Below are 19,958 nucleotides of genomic sequence, written 5' to 3'. Positions count from 1 at the left end.
AATGCTAACACAGGGTTTTCTGCATGGTAGACAGCAGAACAGGCCTATGCCACTGTCTACCGTACTAAAAAGCACAGTTACTTACATAAGAACATAAGAACATAAGAAATGCCTCTGCTGGGTCAGACCCAAGGTCCATCGTGCCCAGCAGTCCGCTCACGCGGCGGCCCAACAGGTCCAGGACCTGTGCAGTAATCTTCTATCTATACCCCTCTATCCCCATTTCCAGTAGGATTTGTCCAATCCTTTCTTGAACCCCAGTACCGTACTCTGCCTTATAACGTCCTCTGGAAGCGCATTCCAGGTGTCCACCACACGTTGGGTAAAGAAGAACTTCCTAGCATTTGTTTTGAATCTGTCCCCTTTCAACTTTTCCGAATGCCCTCTTGTTCTCTTATTTTTCGAAAGTTGAAAGAATCTGTCCCTCTCTACTCTCTCTATGCCCTTCATGATCTTGTAAGTCTCTATCCGTAACAGGTGTTATCCAGGGACAGCAGGCAGATATTCTTGACTGATGGGTGACGGCACCGACGGAGCCCCGGTACGGACAATTTTAGAGTGATTGCACTCTAAGAACTTGGAAAGTTCTAGCAGGCCGCACCGCGCACGCGCGAGTGCCTTCCCGCCCGACAGAGGCGTGCGGTCCCCAGTTAGGATAAGCCAGCTAAGAAGCCAACCCGGGGAGGTGGGTGGGACGCAAGAATATCTGCCTGCTGTCCCTGGATAACACCTGTTACGGTAAGTAACTGTGCTTTATCCCAGGACAAGCAGGCAGCATATTCTTGACTGATGGGTGACCTCCAAGCTAACAAAAAGAGGGATGGAGGGAAGGTTGGCCATTAGGAAAACAAATTTTGTAAAACAGATTGGCCGAAGTGTCCATCCCGTCTGGAGAATGCATCCAGACAATAGTGAGATGTAAAAGTGTGAACTGAGGACCAAGTAGCAGCTTTGCAGATTTCCTCAATAGGCGTGGAACGGAGGAAAGCCACAGATGCTGCCATAGCTCTAACTTTATGGGCCGTGACAGAACCTTCCAGAGTCAGTCCGGACTGAGCATAACAAAATGAAATGCACGCTGCAAGCCAATTTGACAATGTACGTTTAGTAACAGGACGTCCTAATTTATTCGGATCAAAGGACAGAAAGAGTTGGGGAGATGATCTGTGGGGCTTAATACGCTCTAAATAGTAAGCTAGAGCCCGCTTACAGTCCAAAGTATGCAGAGCCTGTTCTCCAGAATGCGAGTGAGGTTTCGGAAAGAAGACAGGCAGAACAATGGATTGTTTGAGATGGAATTCAGAGACAACATTAGGGAGAAACTTTGGATGTGTACGTAGAACCACCTTGTCATGATGGAAGACTGTAAAAGGTGGATCCGCAACTAGTGCATGTAGCTCACTGACCCTCCTGGCAGAGGTAAGAGCAATAAGGAAAAGTATCTTCCAAGTGAGAAACTTGAAAGAAGCAGTAGCCAAAGGTTCAAATGGAGGCTTCATTAAGGCGGAAAGAACTACATTGAGATCCCAGATAACAGGAGGGGCTTTAAGAGGTGGTTTCACATTAAAAAGACCCCGCATGAACCTGGACACCAAGGGATGAGCTGAGAGGAGTTTTCCATGAACTGGCTCATGAAAAGCAGCAATAGCACTGAGGTGGACTCTGATTGAAGTAGACTTGAGGCCAGAGTCAGACAAAGAAAGAAGATAATCCAACAAGGTCTCCACTGCAAGGGAAGTGGGATCATGATGATGAAGAAGACACCAGAAAGAAAAATGTGTCCACCTCTGATGGTAACATTGTAGAGTGGCCGGTTTCCTGGAGGCATCCAGAATGGAACGAACGGGCTGAGACAAAAGAGTATCTTGAGAAGTCAGCCCGAGAGAAACCAAGCTGTCAGGTGCAGAGACTGAAGGTTGGGATGCAGAAGGGTCTCCTGATGTTGCGTAAGCAGCGAAGGAAACAGTGGAAGAAGAAAAGGCTCCATGGAACTGAGTTGAAGTAGAAGGGAGAACCAATGTTGCCTGGGCCACCGTGGAGCAATCAGAATCATGGTGGCTCGTTCCCTCTTGAGCTTGAACAAGGTTCTTAACATGAGAGGCAGAGGTAGGGAAAGCGTATAGGAACAGATTGGACCAATCGAGGAGAAATGCATCTGCTGCCAGACGGTGAGGAGAGTAGAGTCTGGAGCAGAATAGGGGCAGCTGGTGATTGTGAGGAGCTGCAAAGAGGTCTATCTGAGGAGTGCCCCACTGAGCGAAGATGGACTGCAGAGTTAAAGGATCGAGTGTCCACTCGTGAGGCTGGAGAATTCTGCTGAGCTTGTCCGCCAAGGAATTCTGTTCTCCCTGAATGTAGATAGCTTTCAGGAATAGATGGTGATCTGTGGCCCAAGCCCAAATCTTCTGGGCTTCTTGGCACAAGAGGCGAGAGCATGTCCCACCCTGCTTGTTGATGTAGTACATCGCAACTTGATTGTCTGTGCACAGCAGGAGGACTTGAGGAAAGAGAAGATGTTGGAAGGCCTTGAGGGCATAAAACATCGCTCTGAGTTCCAGGAAATTGATGTGATGTTTCATTTCCTGGGCTGTCCAAAGTCCTTGAGTTTGGAATTCGTTCAAATGAGCTCCCCGGGCATAAGGGGAGGCATCGGTGGTGATGACAAGTTGATGAGGAGGTAGATGAAACAGAAGACCTCTGGAGAGATTTGAGGATATCAACCACCATTGTAGAGACTGACGAAGAGATGATGTCACAGATATGTGTCGTGAGCAAGGATCCGTCGCTTGGGACCACTGGGTAGCTAGGGTCCATTGAGGAGTGCGCAGGTGAAGACGTGCGAGGGGTGTGACATGAACTGTGGAGGCCATGTGACCCAAGAGTATCATCATTTTCTTGGCAGAGATGGAACGTTGTGGAAGCACCTGCTGACATAGAGATTGAAGCGTTTGAAGACGGTTGGACGGCAGGAACACTCTCATGAGGACTGTGACCAAGACTGCTCCAATGAATTGAAGTCTCTGCGTGGGGATGAGATGAGATTTGGGTAGATTGATCTCGAACCCCAGCAAACGTAGAAATAGGATGGTCTGGTTGGTGGCCTGAAGTACTGTTTGAGATGAATTGGCCTTTATCAACCAATCGTCCAGGTAAGGAAACACCTGAAGGTGGTGGGAACGCAGAAAAGCGGCCACCACAATCAGACATTTGGTGAACACTCTTGGAGAGGAGGCAAGACCGAAGGGTAGTACCTTGTACTGGTAATGACAACGATTGATCATGAAGCGTAGGTACTGTCTGGAGGCCAGATTGATCGGTATGTGAGTGTATGCTTCTTTGAGATCGAGGGAACATAGCCAGTCGCCTTGATTGAGAAGAGGGTAAAGAGTGGCTAAAGAGAGCATTCTGAATTTCTCTTTGACTAAGTATTTGTTGAGATCGCGAAGATCTAGGATGGGTCTGAGATCTCCTGTTTTTTTGGGGACTAGGAAATAACGGGAGTAGAATCCCTGCCCCTTTTGAGGAACTTCCTCTATGGCGTTCACAAACAGGGTAGTTCTACATCAACCCCACAACTCACCCTAAGAAACAGATTCCAGATCTTACAAGATGGAACCGCTGAGGAGGTACCAGAAGAGGCTCAAGAAGATACCCAGCACATAACTTCAGTTCAGGAGCTCACGGTTCAGCCCCCGCGGAAGAAGCGCAGAGTGGTGGTCATTGGGGACTCCATGCTGCGGGGCACTGAGGGACCAATCTGCAGACCGGATATGCATTCCAGAGAGGTCTGCTGTCTCCCTGGAGCCAAGATCAAAGATGTCACCACCTGTCTAGATAAACTTCTAAAACCTCATGATCATTTCCCTATGCTTCTCATCCATGTAGGTACGAACGACACTGCCAGGAGCACCTCGGAGAACATACCCGAAGACTTCGGAACCCTGGGTAAGAAGTTAAAGCAGATAGGAGCACAGGTGGTCTTCTCATCGATCCTCCAAGTAAGAGACAAAGGCAAAGCCAGAGAAGAGCGCATCAAATGGACTAATGAGTGGCTTCGCAGATGGTGCATAGAGATGAACTTTGGATTCCTAGACCACGGAGAGGCGCTACAGGGACTGCAGGGACCAGACGGACTCCACCTGACCAGGAGAGGTAAAAACGTATTTGGACATCGATTAGCCCGCCTACTTCGTAAGGCTTTAAACTAGGTAAGTTGGGGGAGGGTATCCACTCACATTCCAGAGCAGTAAGAAACTATCCTGAGGTGGCGAGCCACAACCACACTTCTGAGTCCAAGGTAAGTACCCATACTATACAAGATAAAATGGGAGTCACACTAAATCAGGAGGGAATCTCTTCACAGGGACTTAACAACAATAAGGTATGGAGGGCAATGTATGTTAATGCACACAGTTTGGGCAACAAAATTCTGGAATTGGAGACTGAAATAATGAACGCAGACCTAGATGTGGTGGCAATATCTGAGACTTGGTTCACGGACTCACACGGGTGGGATATGGTTATACCGGGCTACAACTTGCTTCGTCGAGACAGAGAGGGAAAGTTAGGAGGAGGGGTAGCACTATACATTAAAGAAAACATCAAGACTACCAGAATCACAGATGTTAGATACTCCGGGGAATCCCTCTGGGTGAACCTGGCCAGAGGGAACGAAAAATGCTTATACCTTGGTGTGGTATATAGACCTCCTAGACAACAGGAAGACAAGGACATAGAACTGATCGAAGACATTGAAAACATCACCTTGCGTGGGGACACAGTACTGTTAGGGGATTTTAATATGCCCGATACAGATTGGAATGCACTTACCGCACAAACTAGCGGCAGTAGAAGGTTGTTAACCTCCATAAAGGGTGCACAGCTCAAACAATTGGTATTGGAGCCCACCAGGGACCAGGCGTTACTAGACCTGGTACTCACCAACGGAGACAGCGTATCAGAAGTTTCGGTAGGTGATACGCTGGCCTCCAGCGACCATAACATGATTTGGTTCAACCTTCGGAAGGGTTTCTCCAGATCGACCACAACAACAAAGGTCCTAAATTTTCGTGGCACTGACTTCAAACGCATGGGAGACTTCGTCCATCGGGCACTGCAAGACCATGCCGAAACCAATAATGTAGAAGCTATGTGGGCAAACCTGAAATCTACCCTACATGAAGCAATAAATCGCTATATAAAAACAACAAGCAAACGACGGAGGAATAACAGACCCCAGTGGTTCACTACAGAAATCTCGGACCTCGTTAAGAAAAAGAAAAAAGCATTTGTTTCCTACAAACATTCAGGAAGAGGAGCAGTAAAAGAAGACTATCTGGCCAAGTCCAAAGCTGTCAAAACGGCAGTCAGAGAGGCCAAGCTTCAGATAGAAGAAAATCTAGCAAAGGACATTAAGAAAAGGGATAAATCCTTCTTCAGGTACATCAGCGATAGGAAAAGAAACACAAATGGGATAGTACGCCTTAGGAAAGCAGACGGGACTTATGCAGAATCAGATTCAGATAAAGCCGAACTACTAAACGAATACTTCTGCTCAGTCTTTACCTGCGAGGCGCCAGGGTCCGGTCCACAGTTGCAAGCAAGGCATAGCTCAGATGACCCGTTCTGGAATTTCGAGTTTACACCCAGCAGCGTCTACTGCGAGCTATCAAGACTCAAAGTGAACAAAGCCATGGGACCGGACAATCTACACCCCAGGGTGCTTAGAGAGCTGTGTGATGTCCTGGCAGAGCCATTGTCTGTGCTCTTCAATCTTTCCTTGAAGGCGGGAAAAGTCCCCTTGGACTGGAAAACAGCCAATGTAATCCCACTCCACAAAAAGGGCTGCAGGACAGAGGCTGAGAATTACAGACCGGTGAGTCTCACATCCATAGTGAGTAAACTCATGGAAACACTAATTAAGCATAAATTAGATACAATCCTAGACGAGAAGAATCTACGGGATCCCCGCCAACATGGATTTACCAGAGGCAGGTCCTGCCAATCCAATCTGATTAGTTTCTTTGACTGGATAACAAGGAAACTGGATGTGGGTGAGTCCCTGGATGTCGTTTACTTGGATTTTAGTAAAGCTTTTGATAGCGTTCCGCACCGCAGACTATTGAACAAGATGAAATCAATGGGACTGGGAGAGACGTTAACTACATGGGTCGGTGATTGGCTAAACAGTAGACTTCAGAGAGTGGTGGTAAATGGTGCCCCTTCAAAAACGTCGGAGGTGATCAGTGGAGTGCCTCAGGGCTCGGTCTTGGGCCCGATCCTCTTCAACATATTTGTGGGAGATCTGACTCAGGGGCTTCAGGGTAAAATCACATTATTCGCCGATGACGCCAAACTATGCAACATAGTAAGTGAGAACACTTTACCAGACAGTATGACGCAGGACCTACTTCTATTGGAACATTGGTCCTCGACTTGGCAGCTAAACTTCAATGCTAGAAAATGTAAGGTCATGCACCTCGGCAGCAGGAATCCATGCAAAACTTACACACTAAATGGTGAAACCTTAGTTAGGACCAAGGCGGAACGTGATTTGGGGGTGATCATTAGCGAAGACATGAAGGCTGCCAATCAAGTGGAGAAGGCTTCATCAAAGGCAAGACAAATGATGGGTTGCATCCGAAGAAGTTTTATCAGCCGGAAGCCCGAAGTTATAATGCCATTGTACAGATCCATGGTGAGGCCTCATCTGGAGTATTGTGTACAATTCTGGAGGCCACATTATCAAAAGGATGTGCTGAGAGTTGAGTCGGTTCAAAGAATGGCCACCAAAATGGTCTCGGGACTCAAAGACCTCCCGTATGAAGAAAGGCTGAACAAATTGCAGCTATATTCACTTGAAGAACGTAGAGAGAGAGGAGACATGATAGAGACGTTTAAATATATCACCGGCCGTATTGAGGTGGAAGATGATATCTTCTTTTTTAAAGGCCCCTCTGCCACAAGAGGCCATCCGCTGAAAATCAGGGGTGGGAAATTTCATGGCGACACCAGGAAGTTCTTCTTCACCGAAAGGGTGGTCGATCGTTGGAATGAACTTCCACCTCAGGTGATTCAGGCCAGCAGCGTGAAGGATTTTAAAAGGAAATGGGATACACATGTGGGATCTCTAGGGGGGTAAATTCAAGGGGGTAGGGTTGTTGGAGTGGGCAGACTTGATGGGCTGTGGCCCTTTTCTGCCGTCATCTTCTATGTTTCTATGTTTCTATGAGGGATTGAACCTCCTGAAGAAGGAGTGAAACCTGAGGAGTGTTCGAAGCAGACTCTCTTGGTAGACTTTGGGCAGGAAGTGTCTGAAAGTTGAGAGAGTAGCCGTGGCGGATGATGTTGAGGACCCACTGATCCGAGGTGATGGTTTCCCAACGGCTTATGAAAAGAGTAAGGCGTCCTCTTATGGGCTGCGGACGGTGGGCAGCAGGAGGGAGACTGGCTATGTCCTGGAGAACCAAGTCAAAAGGGTTGAGTGGATTTTTGTGAAGGGGGAGGATCCACTTCAAATGTGCGTGTCTGGCCTACAAGATCCTACATGGCATCTTTCCTGCCGTTATCCCTCTATCCTGGAACTCCCCAACCCCTACTTCCTCCAGATCCTCCCAAATTTTTAAACTATCCTTCCCTTCCATAAAAGGTATTTCCCATGTAGGCAAACTTGGGTCATCCCTCCCCTTTAGAATCACTGAGATCTGGAATAACCTCACCTCCCCTCTCCGAACCTCAAGCTCCCTCCAACTCTTCCGCAAACACCTAAAAACCTGGCTATTCTCAAAACTGTAACACTTCCCCCCTCTTAGGCCTCTCACCTTCCCCCTTTACACCTAACTCTTTAATCTCTCCACTGTAGTTCCTCTCTCATCTTTCTTCCTGTAAACCGTGCCGAGCTCCGCATTCGTGGAGATGGTGCGGTATATAAACCCAAGGTTTAGTTTAGTTTAGTTCACTTGTTGTTGCTGCTGTGCTGGTCTAGCAGCTTGTCTCTGTTGTTGCCTTTGACGCCTGGGTTGTTGCGGGGCCTGTGGTAAAGGACGAGCCACAAATCTACGCTGGTAGGCCGACTGCTGGCGAAAAGGCCTGGTAGGTGGGGTCTTCTTTTTTGTTTTGAGAAGAGTATCCCACCTGGTCTCATGAGCTGAGAGCTTTTGGGTAGTGGAGTCCATGGATTCTCCAAACAGCTCATCCCCCAGGCAAGGTGCATTAGCCAGTCGATCCTGATGATTGACATCAAGTTCTGAAACTCTGAGCCAGGCCAGGCGACGCATGGCCACCGACATAGCCGTGGCCCGAGAGGTCAGCTCAAAGGTGTCATAGATCGATCTGACCATGAACTTACGGAGTTGTAAGAGCGATAAAGAAGTTTGGCGAAAAGCAGATCTTTTACGGTCAGGGAGATATTTTTCAAAAGATGACAAATTCTGAATGAGATGCTTAAGGTAGAACGAAAAATGAAAAGCATAGTTCCCAGATCTATTAGCTAGCATCGCATTCTGATATAACCGCTTGCCAAACTTATCCATGGCCTTACCTTCTCTGCCAGGAGGGACAGAGGCATACACACTAGCCCCCGTGGATTTCTTTAAAGTAGATTCCACTAGTAAAGACTCATGGGGGAGTTGCGGTTTGTCAAAGCCAGGAATAGGTATGACCTTATACAAGGAGTCCAGTTTGCGAGGAGCTCCTGGAATGGTCAAAGGTGTCTCTAGATTTTTATAGAAAGTCTCTCGCAAAATATCATGGAGAGGCAATTTCAAGAATTCCCTTGGAGGCTGGTCAAAGTCCAGTGCATCGAGAAATGCCTTGGATTTTTTGGATTCAGCCTCCAAGGGAATAGAGAGAGAGTCGCACATTTCTTTGAGAAAAGAGGTAAAAGAAGATGCATCAGGCTTAGAAGACGGATCTAATACAGAAGGGTCCTCGTCCCCTGACGAACACTCTCCCTCAGAGAGAAGCGGCTCCTCTGAATCACCCCACAGATCAGGGTCCCTCACCTGAAAACTACGGTCCCGAGACTCCGGTGTGGAGGGTTCTAGGTGTCGAGTTTTATGAGTCGACTTACCAGACCTCTGTGAAACGGTACCGGGAGATGTCATCGGGCGTGCCGGTGCCAAAGTTTGCACCGCCTGGTGTAAAGACCTCGGTTTCGGAGCTAAAACTGGCATGGATACCGAGGAAGCTGTTTGTACCGGTACCGACAAAGTGGATGCCGATAAAAGAGGCTGTTCCACTGCCGGTACCGGTAGCTCAGACCGGACCGGGACTGGAAGGCTCGGTGTCAGAAGAGCAGGCAGGAGCTGCTGCAATTGCTCTTTAAGCTGAACTTGCAGGACGGCGACAATTCGCTCATCCAGTGAAGGCACCGGTACCGCTTTTTTCTTCTGCGGTACCTTTGGTGCCGCTCTACACTCCGAAGAGGAACCCGAGGTCGAAGGGCTAACCTCAATCGGAGCGGAGCGCTTCCGTGGGCGCCTCGAGGTCAGCAGGATTGGGCTCGCTGCCACTGAGACTGGAGGGCGCTCCAGCGGGGAAGGCTTCTTAGCCAGCTTATCTGAGGAATGCGACGCCGGCGCGGTATCGCGCGGTGTCGATGAAGTAGGTGCCGACTGCATCGGGGCCGAAGTCGGAGTCGGTACCGCCGAATCTGACATCTCGGTACCAAATAACCGCTGTTGAATTTGGCGGTTTTTAAGAGTTCTCTTTTTCAGAGTGGCACAGCGGGTGCAGGTGGACGCCTGATGGTCAGGACCGAGGCACTGTAAGCACCAGTTGTGCGGGTCGGTGAGACTGTACAAGCATAGTGTATTATAATCACATTCATAAGAATTTGTCCGTACCGGGGCTCCGTCGGTGCTGTCACCCATCAGTCAAGAATATGCTGCCTGCTTGTCCTGGGATAACAGGAGGTTTGCATTAGAAACCCAGCATTTTATCAGATACATGGAAAACATTGAGATATATTAGCAATTTAACACCTATTCCAATAAGTAAATCTACAAATCAATCTTTATGGATTAATTCCAAGATTCAAATTGTCGGATCTAAAATCTTATGGAAAACCTGGATCATTGCAGGCATTCGAACTCTAAATGACGTTATTTCAGATGGTAAACTGCTTGAATTTTCACAGCTGCAACATAGATTCGGTCTTAATAAATCACAAAGTTTTAAATGGTTGCAGCTGAAGAAGGCTATTCAGGTAGGGTTCCCTGAATTGAAAAATCTGAATAATCAATATAGTCTGGAGTTCCTTTGTTTTCAAGCGGATTTCCTGGGACATCAAGCCGCTTTGTGGTATAAATTATTATCTGGATATGTGAATAAAAAACCAAAAAATGGTCTTAGAGACATTTGGAGTATTGAGATAAGGCAGCAAATTTCTGCATCTCAATGGCCACGAATTTGGTCTTGGAGAATGAGATGTACAGTGTCAGCATCTATGAGGCAAACTTGGTTTTTTTTGTTGCATAGAGCTTTTTGGACCCCAGTTCGTTTGCAAAAGATAGATAGATCTAAGTCTAATAAATGCTGGCATTGTAATCTGGAAGTAGGGACATTGGATCATTTACTTTTTTACTGTCCCTGTATTAAATTATTTTGGAATTCAATTTGGACGCAGGTTAACCGTTTACTTGAAAATCATGTTGCTTTGTCTTATGATACTATTCTGTTTGGCATGGCTATGAGGAAAAAAAGTCAAATTTCATCTTATAATAACAAACTTCTATTAATAATGACAGGGGTGGCAATTCAGCACATTACGGCTAATTGGAAAAATTATACAAATCTTAATTATTCTTTTTGGTGGAATTCACTTTGTCACATTTTTAAAATGGAAAGAGCAATTGCTGTACAGAAAGGTAAATTATAACAACTTTATAAAGATCTGGGGGCCATTAGAGAAATATTGTAATGAATGAACATCGTTTTCCTTTCTGATGGATACATGTATTTTATTGGGGGAAGGGGGGGGAAATTGGATGATTAATATTTTTATTTAATGATTGGATTTCTGTTGCAGAATTGTTTGGTGGGGGGAAAGGGTTATAATTTCTACTTTAATGGATTATATGTATAAGAATGTCAAGTGCTGTATATTTTATTATTAATGTAATGTTTTAATATTTATCACTTGTTTGTCAGTTTTAAAATTAATAAAGAATTTTAAAAAAAAGAAACCCAGCACTGGCAGCCAAATGCGAGAGTGGGCTGGGCACGCATGAGACAGAGGCAGGCTAGCATACATGTGCAGCCAATAGTACAGTTGAACTTACCATCACCTCAAAAGGACGCGATAAGTATAACATAACAAATTCACTTATACACCGCAGTAACCTCTCAGTTCAACACGGTTAACAACAATCGTGAGACTGTACAAGCACAGTGTATTATAATCACATTCATAAGAATTTGTCAAATAAATAGGTCTTTAGCATTTTTCTAAAGGAAAGATAGGACCTAGAGTTTATCAGGACAGAAAAGGGTTTATTCTGTGATCCAGCTTGAAAAGATAAAATTCTATGGAAAACTCTTTTGTACAATATATGCAGTAAAGTGGTGCAATGGGCTGCACAGAAGCCGGACCCCTCCCAATCCACACTGCAATTCCCCCGATATCATCCCATGCTGGCGCTGACACATTAACCCACCCTGACATAGACCCTGCCCCTGACAAACCCCCTCCCCCAACAACTCAGACCCCCCCAATCAACTGTGACATCCACAGAACCTCTCCTTTCCATGAAAGCCCTGACACCAACATGCTGGAGCAGTCACAAGCAGCCCACCCCCTACAACCAAACTTCACCCCTCTGAACTAAAGTCCCAGTCCCAATGCCCTATCTTCCCTCCCACCTACTGATCCCCTTCCCCAGGTCTTACCTGGAGACTTTATTGGAGATCCAGTGGAACCCAAGCAGCAGTGGTCCCCTTTTGCTGCCACCTGGGTTGTCACCTTAAACCAAAATGGGGCTGATGGACCCTAGCAGTTGTCTTAGCAGGGGTACCATGAGATAACCAGGTTCTGGGGATGTCAAGACAGTTGATCGTGGTGGGGGGGGAGAGGAGGAGGGGAGAAGTTCAGTTTTGTGTAGGGGACAGGATCTGTATCGAGATTGGGGTTACTGTATCAGGGAACAAACAAAAACGAGGAGACCTGAATTTCCACAGGAAAAGAAGAACAAGTCCAAACAAACAAAACTGTGGAAACACAATGTTCTCGGATCTTTGGATATAATTTATTCAAAATTTTTTTGTTAAAAGCAGTAATGATGATACAGACTAAATCCACATATATCATAAAAGGACCAGAGGAGGGGGTGTCCCTCTCGGTGTCCATCATTCACGCTAGCTTGCAAGAGTTACAACCGGCCAATGATTACCAGAATATCCGGGGTAAATGGGAGGGGGAATTGCAAATTAATATGAGACAATGGGATGTAGCCCGTACCTTGAGGGCGACGCCAGGGGTTACCCCGTGTGCTTGGTTGAGGGAAACGCATTATAGGGTGACATTACGTGCATATTACACTCGCACACAGTTGTATTATAGTGGGGGGTCTCCCTACACTACTGTGTCATAAATGTGGGTCAGGGAGACACACTTTGGGACATGCCTTCTGGACTTGCCCCATCATCCAGCGCTTTTGGAGGCGTGTAATCTCTTACATGTCCAGGTTGCTTGGGAGAGCCCTGCGGAGTACCCCGGCTCACTTTGTTTTGGATTTGCCAGAGGCTTTTGGCCACTTGCCTAGGGGGAATCGGGCACTGTGCAGGAAGATGAGTTTACTGGCCAGGAAATGTATTCTTCAATGCTGGACGGACCCTGACCCTCCGGCATTTTGGCATTGGCGGAACCAGTTGCATCAGTTGGCCATCTGGGAGGCGCGAGATGCGGGAGGGGCCAGGAAGCGTAAGTTGTTGTTCCTGAATATTTGGGAACCATATTTGCAAGATTTGCATCCAAAGGGCCGCAAATCTTGAGATGGGTGTCCTAATGTGGGTGCCCGGATAGATGGGCTGGGAGAGTACGGGCATGTATTGGTGGGGGTGGGGTGGGGGGTTTGGAGTGGGATTGGGGGGTATGGGTAGGTTCTGGGATTTTGCTATGGTCAGGGTACGGGGGATTCAGTGGGGGGGGGGGGAGTGGTGTGGCTTCCTCGGGGCTCATCAGAGTCCAGGGCCTCGGGGTGTCTTTCCGCTCTCCTTCCCATGCACACTCTTAATGGTGTGCGGGGGGGGGGGGGGGGGAGTTTGGTTGATATTCCTCTTGTCTAGTCCTTTTATGTTATACTATTTATATGATGCATATTTGTTTTGTATTGTGCACCTTCAGGGTGCCTTGCTATTGTGTTCTTGTTGTTTGCATCAATAAAAATTGTTTGAACCTAAAAGGACCTGACCCAGGCCGTGTTTCGGCTAAACACTTCTTCCTCGGGAATCCATAATATAATAAACCGACTTTGGCAATTGAGGAAAAAAGCCTTAGAATCCAAAGACAATTTGTATTTGCAAAATGTAAAACCAAATAGAATGCTGGGTGCAAGTCTGCAGTGCTGTTCACATCCAAGGCTTCTTTCCACAATTGCTAAAGTCGGTTTATTATATCTTGGATCCCCGAGGAAGGCATGTTTAGCCAAAACACGGCCCATGTTGGGTCCTTTTATAATATATGTGGATTTAGTCTGTATCATCAAAAAAATTTTGAATAAATTATATCCAAAGAACCGAGAACACAGTTTTGTTTGTTACTGTATCTTAGCTACCTTGGGTTGGTGTCAGGGGAGATCCTAGTTTGGATCAGGAGGTGGGGTCAGGACTTTCTTCAGGGGACTTGGGATGGAGATGGGTGGGATCATGGGCCTGATCTGAAGGGTCTGCTTTTCATTGGGGTGTTAGCAGGACCCTTACCAAGGATCCACATTAGAGGTCCAGACATGTAATGTGGTGGCTGTGTGTTAACTTTGTGCCTGTGCAGTAAATGAATAGCAGATACTGAACATGCCCTCTAGACTTGCCACATAAGCTCTTTGCAATTACTGCATCTTAATTTGTGCATGAAAATGTGTGGTAGACATGTCAGTCCACTGTTTGAGATAATATATATAGAATTAAAAGAAATAAAACAAAAGAAGAGGGATAAAGGTAATACCATTTTTACTGAACTAACTTAAGAGAAGATTCTCAAAACTTCATGATAAAATCCGATGGACTGCTACTGAGGTCGTTATTGTAACAATTTCAAAAAGGCGAGTCATTCTCAAAAGACCTCGCCTGAAAATGAGGTTCCTATGTTCATGTAGGCTTGCTAAATTTACATGAGATGAGTCACTGGTGGTAGCGATCAGCACATGCAAAGAATATACTTGCATATTTTTTAAAAAACCAAACCCACCAAACCAAATCAAAGATCAGCAGGAGAGATGCCCACTTTCTTCCACCGCGTTGCACAATCCCCTGACACTACTACCCACCCAACACCCCCCTGCAACTCCCCCCCCGTGCATCCAATGACACTCCCGCTCCTCCCTACCTTATTCACGAAGTCCAGCCGATAGGATGCCTACCAGCTCCAGCTAGGCATCCTATCGGCTGGACTTCGTGAATAAGGTAGGGAGGAGCGGGAGTGTCATAGCATGCCCACCTCTTACAAAATGGAAGTCCTTCTCCTTCCAGATGCATCCTGGGATACACCGGGGAGGGGCCTAAGCTCTGATTGGCCCAGGCGCTTAAGGAGGGGCCTTAAGCGCCTGGGCCAATTACAGCCTTAGGCCCCTCACGGCACATCCCAGGATGTACTGGGAAGGGGAAGGTCTGCCAAAGTGGGTAGGTGTCCTTCTGGCCGGACTTTGTATATAAGGTAGGGAGGGGTGGAGGGGGTGTTGTTGGGGGCATGGGGGGAGTTGTCAGGGGGGTTGGGAGAAGGCGGGAGGGAGTAGGCATCTATCCTGCTGCGGAGTAAGGGGGTGGATAGTAGTTTTGGGGATTGTGTAGTAGAAGGGAGTGGGCATCTCTCCCACTGCACGGTGGAGGGGTAGGTAGTCATTTCGGGGGATTGTTCAGCAGGAAGGAGTAGGCATCTCTCCTGCTGTGGGGTGGGGGTTGGGTAGCAGTGTTGGGGGTTTGTGCGACACGATGGGAGAGAGTGGGCATCTCTCCTGCTGATCTTCAATTTGTTTTTGTTTTTTAAATTTGTGTGGAGGGGTCTGAGCTGTCAAACTTTACTTTCCTGTCAATGCCTGAGCCAATCAGTGCTCAGGCACTGATCAGAAAGTAAGGCTAAGACAGTTCAGACCTGTTGTCAAATTTTGGCCGCAAATGTGGCACAACGAGGTTAGGGAATCATTCGACAATGACAGAGAATTGCTTGGAGTCCTCATTTTAAAATTAACGACCTTGCTGTACTACATTAGCATGGCAGTATCGGAGACTGCTAGGAAACTCGGAAAAGACCATGGTAAGCCATTTTGATAATCCGCTGCTAAAATACATGCATGCTAAACCGGCTGGAACAGGTTTAGCGAGTACATTAAAGGCACATTGTAGTTTTGAGAATCTTCCCCTTAGTACATTGTTTGATGAGCTTTCGAAGATGACCCTTCTTCCTCAGATCAGAAATAGGCATATGTTCATTTTTGCAGTAACTGCACTTTAGTAAAAGGGACCCTATATCTTCTAAAAGTCTGGGTTACCTTTCTCTGAGCTTATTTATTTAGGATACCTGAAATAATTCTACCTCCATATGAGCTCACGCAAACACAGAAAATTGTATTGCCCTTACCAGTATCTGAAGTCAAAAGAGTGCTCTCAGGCGTTTTTTCTTCTGGCTGCTCCTGCACTTGTGCTGCTTTCATTATCCGTAGCTCTGTTTTCTTTGTACCTTGATCCAAGATGTCAATGTCAACTGGGATTCCCATAGCTCCGAACATTTCTCTGAACCTGCTAGCAGCGATCTTAGCCTCAGATAACACTTCAAATCTGATGTAGATGTACTTATCATCTTCACGGTATGTCTGTGGATCCACATTCTCTATGTCCCCTTCATCAGCACTGACAAACTCTTCCACGTCTGATATATCAGGGGAAACTTTTGATTTAAAGAGCTGGTGAAGTCGTCTACCTGCTTTGCGGAATGCATCATCAATTTCACTTCCTGAAGAGCTCTCTGTCTCACTATCACTGCTTGATTTTGAAGGGCCTAGTTTCGCTTTCTCAACAGCTTCTGATGACTCACTGCACACCGCTACCCTCGCACTGTGAGAAACCACACCAAATTTATTAGAGACCTCACACGTGTATCTTCCCGTATCTTTTGTTTCAAGGCCTGTAATGATTAAGGAGCATGTTCCATCACTGTAATTGTCAATATGATAATGACGCCCATCAGAAAGTTCCTCGCCATCTTTTAGCCAATGGGCTTTCATATCAGTCTTACTAATGGCTAGACACTCAAGGTGAAGAGTGCCTCCAGGCTCACCAGTAACATCTCTGAAGATCTCTCCAAACATTGGACACTCTTGCTGTTTGATCACTTTCCTTGTTTTGTAGCCTTTGAAAGCAGCCTGAATTTTCACAGCTGCTTTATTCATTGAAGGGTCATTATCATCTATGATGTCTAAGTCAGCAGGTGTAGCAGGTGGCATGGGTGGCTCAAGCTTTATATCACTAGTGTCTGTTTCCCAGTGTTTCATGAATTTGGTAGTGGACACTGTTTGAACCTTGCTTCCTACAGCAATAGTGGTCTTTCCAGCTTTTTTGAGGTAAGAAACTAGTGATGGGGTTCCAGCCCTGGATTCATCATCTGAACTTGTGAAAGAGATGTCAGCTTCTCCGATCTTAGTCTGTTCATCAGAGGTATATCCTTCTGAGAAATCTGTCCGTACCTCTACTTCTTTTTTCCGCTTAAGTTTATCATCTTCCTCTGGTACTTCACTGATAGAATCCAAGGTTGGTTCCCTGCTCATTCTTCGTTTCTGCACCAGAGCTTCCCATAAGAGATGAAGATCACCTTCTTGAGCTGCTTCAAGTGGCAAACTGGGCTGGGCAGAACCTTCTGCAGTTTCTTCACATTTGACCATCTCCTGTACTTCTTCCAAAATCTCTTCTTTTGTCAGCACTTCAGAAGATATTTTTGCTGAAATTTAAGTTGACCAAAAATGTAATACACAGCATTTCTGCTTACAGTACAGAAGCTTACACAACCACAATTAAAATAGTGACGAGGATGAAAGAGATAAAAACTACAGCTCTTTATTATTTTTGAGCATTTATGATGACAGCAAAGGGATGAGAAGGGAAGGAAATTACCCTCAGAACCAGGAAAGCAATGATGGTGGGGGATGGCTCTGAGAAAGTTGATGGTGAAGGAGGGAGTAAACTTTCAAGGGCTTGATGAGGAGGGAGAGATTGTCAAGGGAGGAGTTATGGGACTTGAGGAGGAAATAAATGTTAAAGAAATAAGGATGAAAGAGTGATAAGGAAGTATGAAAACTAGAGGAGTGAGGATGATGGTGAATGCTGGAGAATGAGAAATAAGGAGAGGGTAAATGCTGGGGGCAGAAGACAAGGAAGGGACAAATTCTAGGAAGTAAGGATAAGGGAGTGAATGCTGGGGTGATACATTCAAAGGATGGATTGAATGCTGGGCGAGATGCAAAAGGGATGAATGTGCAGGGAAGAGTGATGAAGGGATGAATTCTGATGGGTAATTGTCACAAAGAAGGTGAGAATTTTGGGAGATGTGTCAGAGTCACAAGGTAGGACTGAATGCTGGAGGGTAGGGGAGTGGGAGACAGATGAGGGAAACATGAACAGAGAGTGAAACACTGGGGAAGGGGTGAAATGAAGAATGTTGTAAGCTAGGGATGGGGGGAAAGGCAAGGCAAGAAAGGTAAAGAAAAGAGGCTGATAAGAAAACATGCATTTAGTAAGGGTTTTTTCTTTTGCCTCAGGGTTCAGTAATACTGAAACTACATAAGAATTTCCATACTGGGACAGACCGAAGGTCCATCTAGCCCAGTATCCTGTTTCCAACAGTGGCCAACCCAGGTCCCAAGTACCTAGCTAGGTCCCAAGTAGCAAAACAAATTTTATTATGCTTACCCTAGGAACAAGCTGTGAATTTCCCCCCAAGTCATCTCAACAGTGACCTATGGACTTCTCTTTTAGGAAATTATCCAAACCTTTTTTAAACTATCCCCATGATAAAACTCAGTAAACTTATCATACTGTATATAGCCTGTATGTCCTACAAAAGACACATGCATTGCCATTCTGTTCTTAGGAGGTACTCTATGGGACGGCTTTCAAGCATTATCCCTTTAAGCTAAATGGAAGGTTACAAGATTTTTCTAAATTAAAATGTTCCCCTCCTGAGCACCTAAATTTCAGTGACTAAAAAGTGGCTGTGCTTAGGGACAGAGTCAAGCTGGGGGAAGCAAGTCAGATGCTCAGTTTAAACGTAGGCAGATCTAGAGCAGGCCTAAATGTAGGCACCTCAGTTTTAGGAGACCAAAGTTAGGCACCTATTTTCAAACAATGTCTTAGGTTCCTAACCTCGGCTCCAATTTTTTCTCTTAGCTTTACATACATAACAGTGATGCACCTACCATATGTTACAAAACAAAAAACAAGCTGAGTATGGGAAATCAGCTGACCAGCTTGTGGTATTTATTGTCTGCTTCAACTGCATATAACAAGGTGAAATCATCTGCATACAGATGTGGGCTTTCCTTTACAGACCGATATAAACCTGGGACTATTTTTATTGCAAGATGCATTTGGTTTATTGTATTTATTGTTTTATGCATTTGATAAGAACATAAGCAGTGCCTCCGCCGGGTCAGACCATAGGTCCATCCTGCCTGGCAGTCCGCTCCCGCGGCGGCCCAAACAGGTCACGACCTGTCTGAATCACCAGAAGGGGCTCCCTTGCCACCTTAGTTTCTCATTGAAGTCCTATCTTCCTATCGAAGTCCTAACCCTCCGGTCTTGCACATGCACGACATGGTTGAGTTTCTATACTTATTACCTGGTTAGCTTTCTATACTTGTGTTACATCCCAGCTCCTCCCTCAGTATCCCACGATCCCTTTATCCCTCAGGAATCCGTCCAATCCCTGTTTGAATCCCTGTACCGTACTCTGCCTGATCACTTCCTCCGGTAGCGCATTCCAAGTGTCCACGACCCTTTGGGTGAAAAAAAACTTCCTTGCATTTGTTTTGAACCTATCTCCCTTCAGTTTCTCCGAATGCCCCCTCGTACTTGTTGTCCCCTTCAGTCTGAAGAATCTGTCCCTATCCACCCTCTCTATGCCCCTCATGATCTTGAAGGTCTCTATCATATCTCCCCTGAGCCTCCTTTTTTCCAGAGAGAAGAGTCCCAGCCTATCCAACCTCTCGGCGTATGGGCAGTGTTCCAGCCCTTTTACCAGTTTCGTTGCTCTCCTTTGGACTCTCTCAAGTACCGCTATGTCCTTCTTGAGGTGCAGCGACCAATACTGAACGCAGTATTCCAGATGTGGACGCACCATCGCTCGATACAATGGCATGATGACTTCCTGCGTCCTGGTTGTTATGCCCCTTTTTATGATGCCCAGCATCCTGTTGGCTTTTTTCGAGGCTGCTGCGCACTGTGCAGATGGCTTCAGTGATGCATCCACCAGCACACCCAAGTCTCTCTCAAGTCTGCTGTCTCCCAACAATGCCCCCCCCCAATTTGTAGTTGAACAACGGGTTCTTTTTCCCTATATGCATGACCTTGCATTTTTCCACGTTAAAGCGCATTTGCCATTTGTTTGCCCAGTCTTCCAGCTTGTCCAGGTCCCTTTGCAGGTCCTCACACTCCTCCCTGGACCTAACTCTGCCGCACAGTTTGGTATCGTCTGCAAATTTTATAACCTCGCACTTTGCCTCCTTTTCCAGGTCATTGATAAATATGTTGAAGAGTAACGG

The 19,958-nt window shown here is 46.3% G+C and overlaps 1 protein-coding gene across 16 annotated transcripts in view; it reads right to left on the bottom strand.

The window, feature by feature from the left end:
• Positions 1-19,958, bottom strand: part of OBSCN (obscurin, cytoskeletal calmodulin and titin-interacting RhoGEF) — a 762,040-nt gene that overhangs the window by 283,774 nt on the left and 458,308 nt on the right. For all 16 annotated transcript variants that reach the window (XM_033931804.1, XM_033931806.1, XM_033931805.1 and 13 more), the window contains one exon: positions 15,788-17,140. In XM_033931804.1, the coding sequence (XP_033787695.1) occupies positions 15,788-17,140 (1,353 nt within the window). The remainder of the gene's footprint in view (positions 1-15,787; positions 17,141-19,958) is intronic.

The sequence above is a fragment of the Geotrypetes seraphini genome, chromosome 2 (genome assembly GCF_902459505.1).
Source record: "Geotrypetes seraphini chromosome 2, aGeoSer1.1, whole genome shotgun sequence".
Taxonomy (NCBI): Eukaryota; Metazoa; Chordata; class Amphibia; order Gymnophiona; family Dermophiidae; genus Geotrypetes; species Geotrypetes seraphini.
The sequence above is the reverse complement of the archived record's forward strand: the minus strand, read 5'-3'. Positions and strand labels throughout refer to the sequence as shown.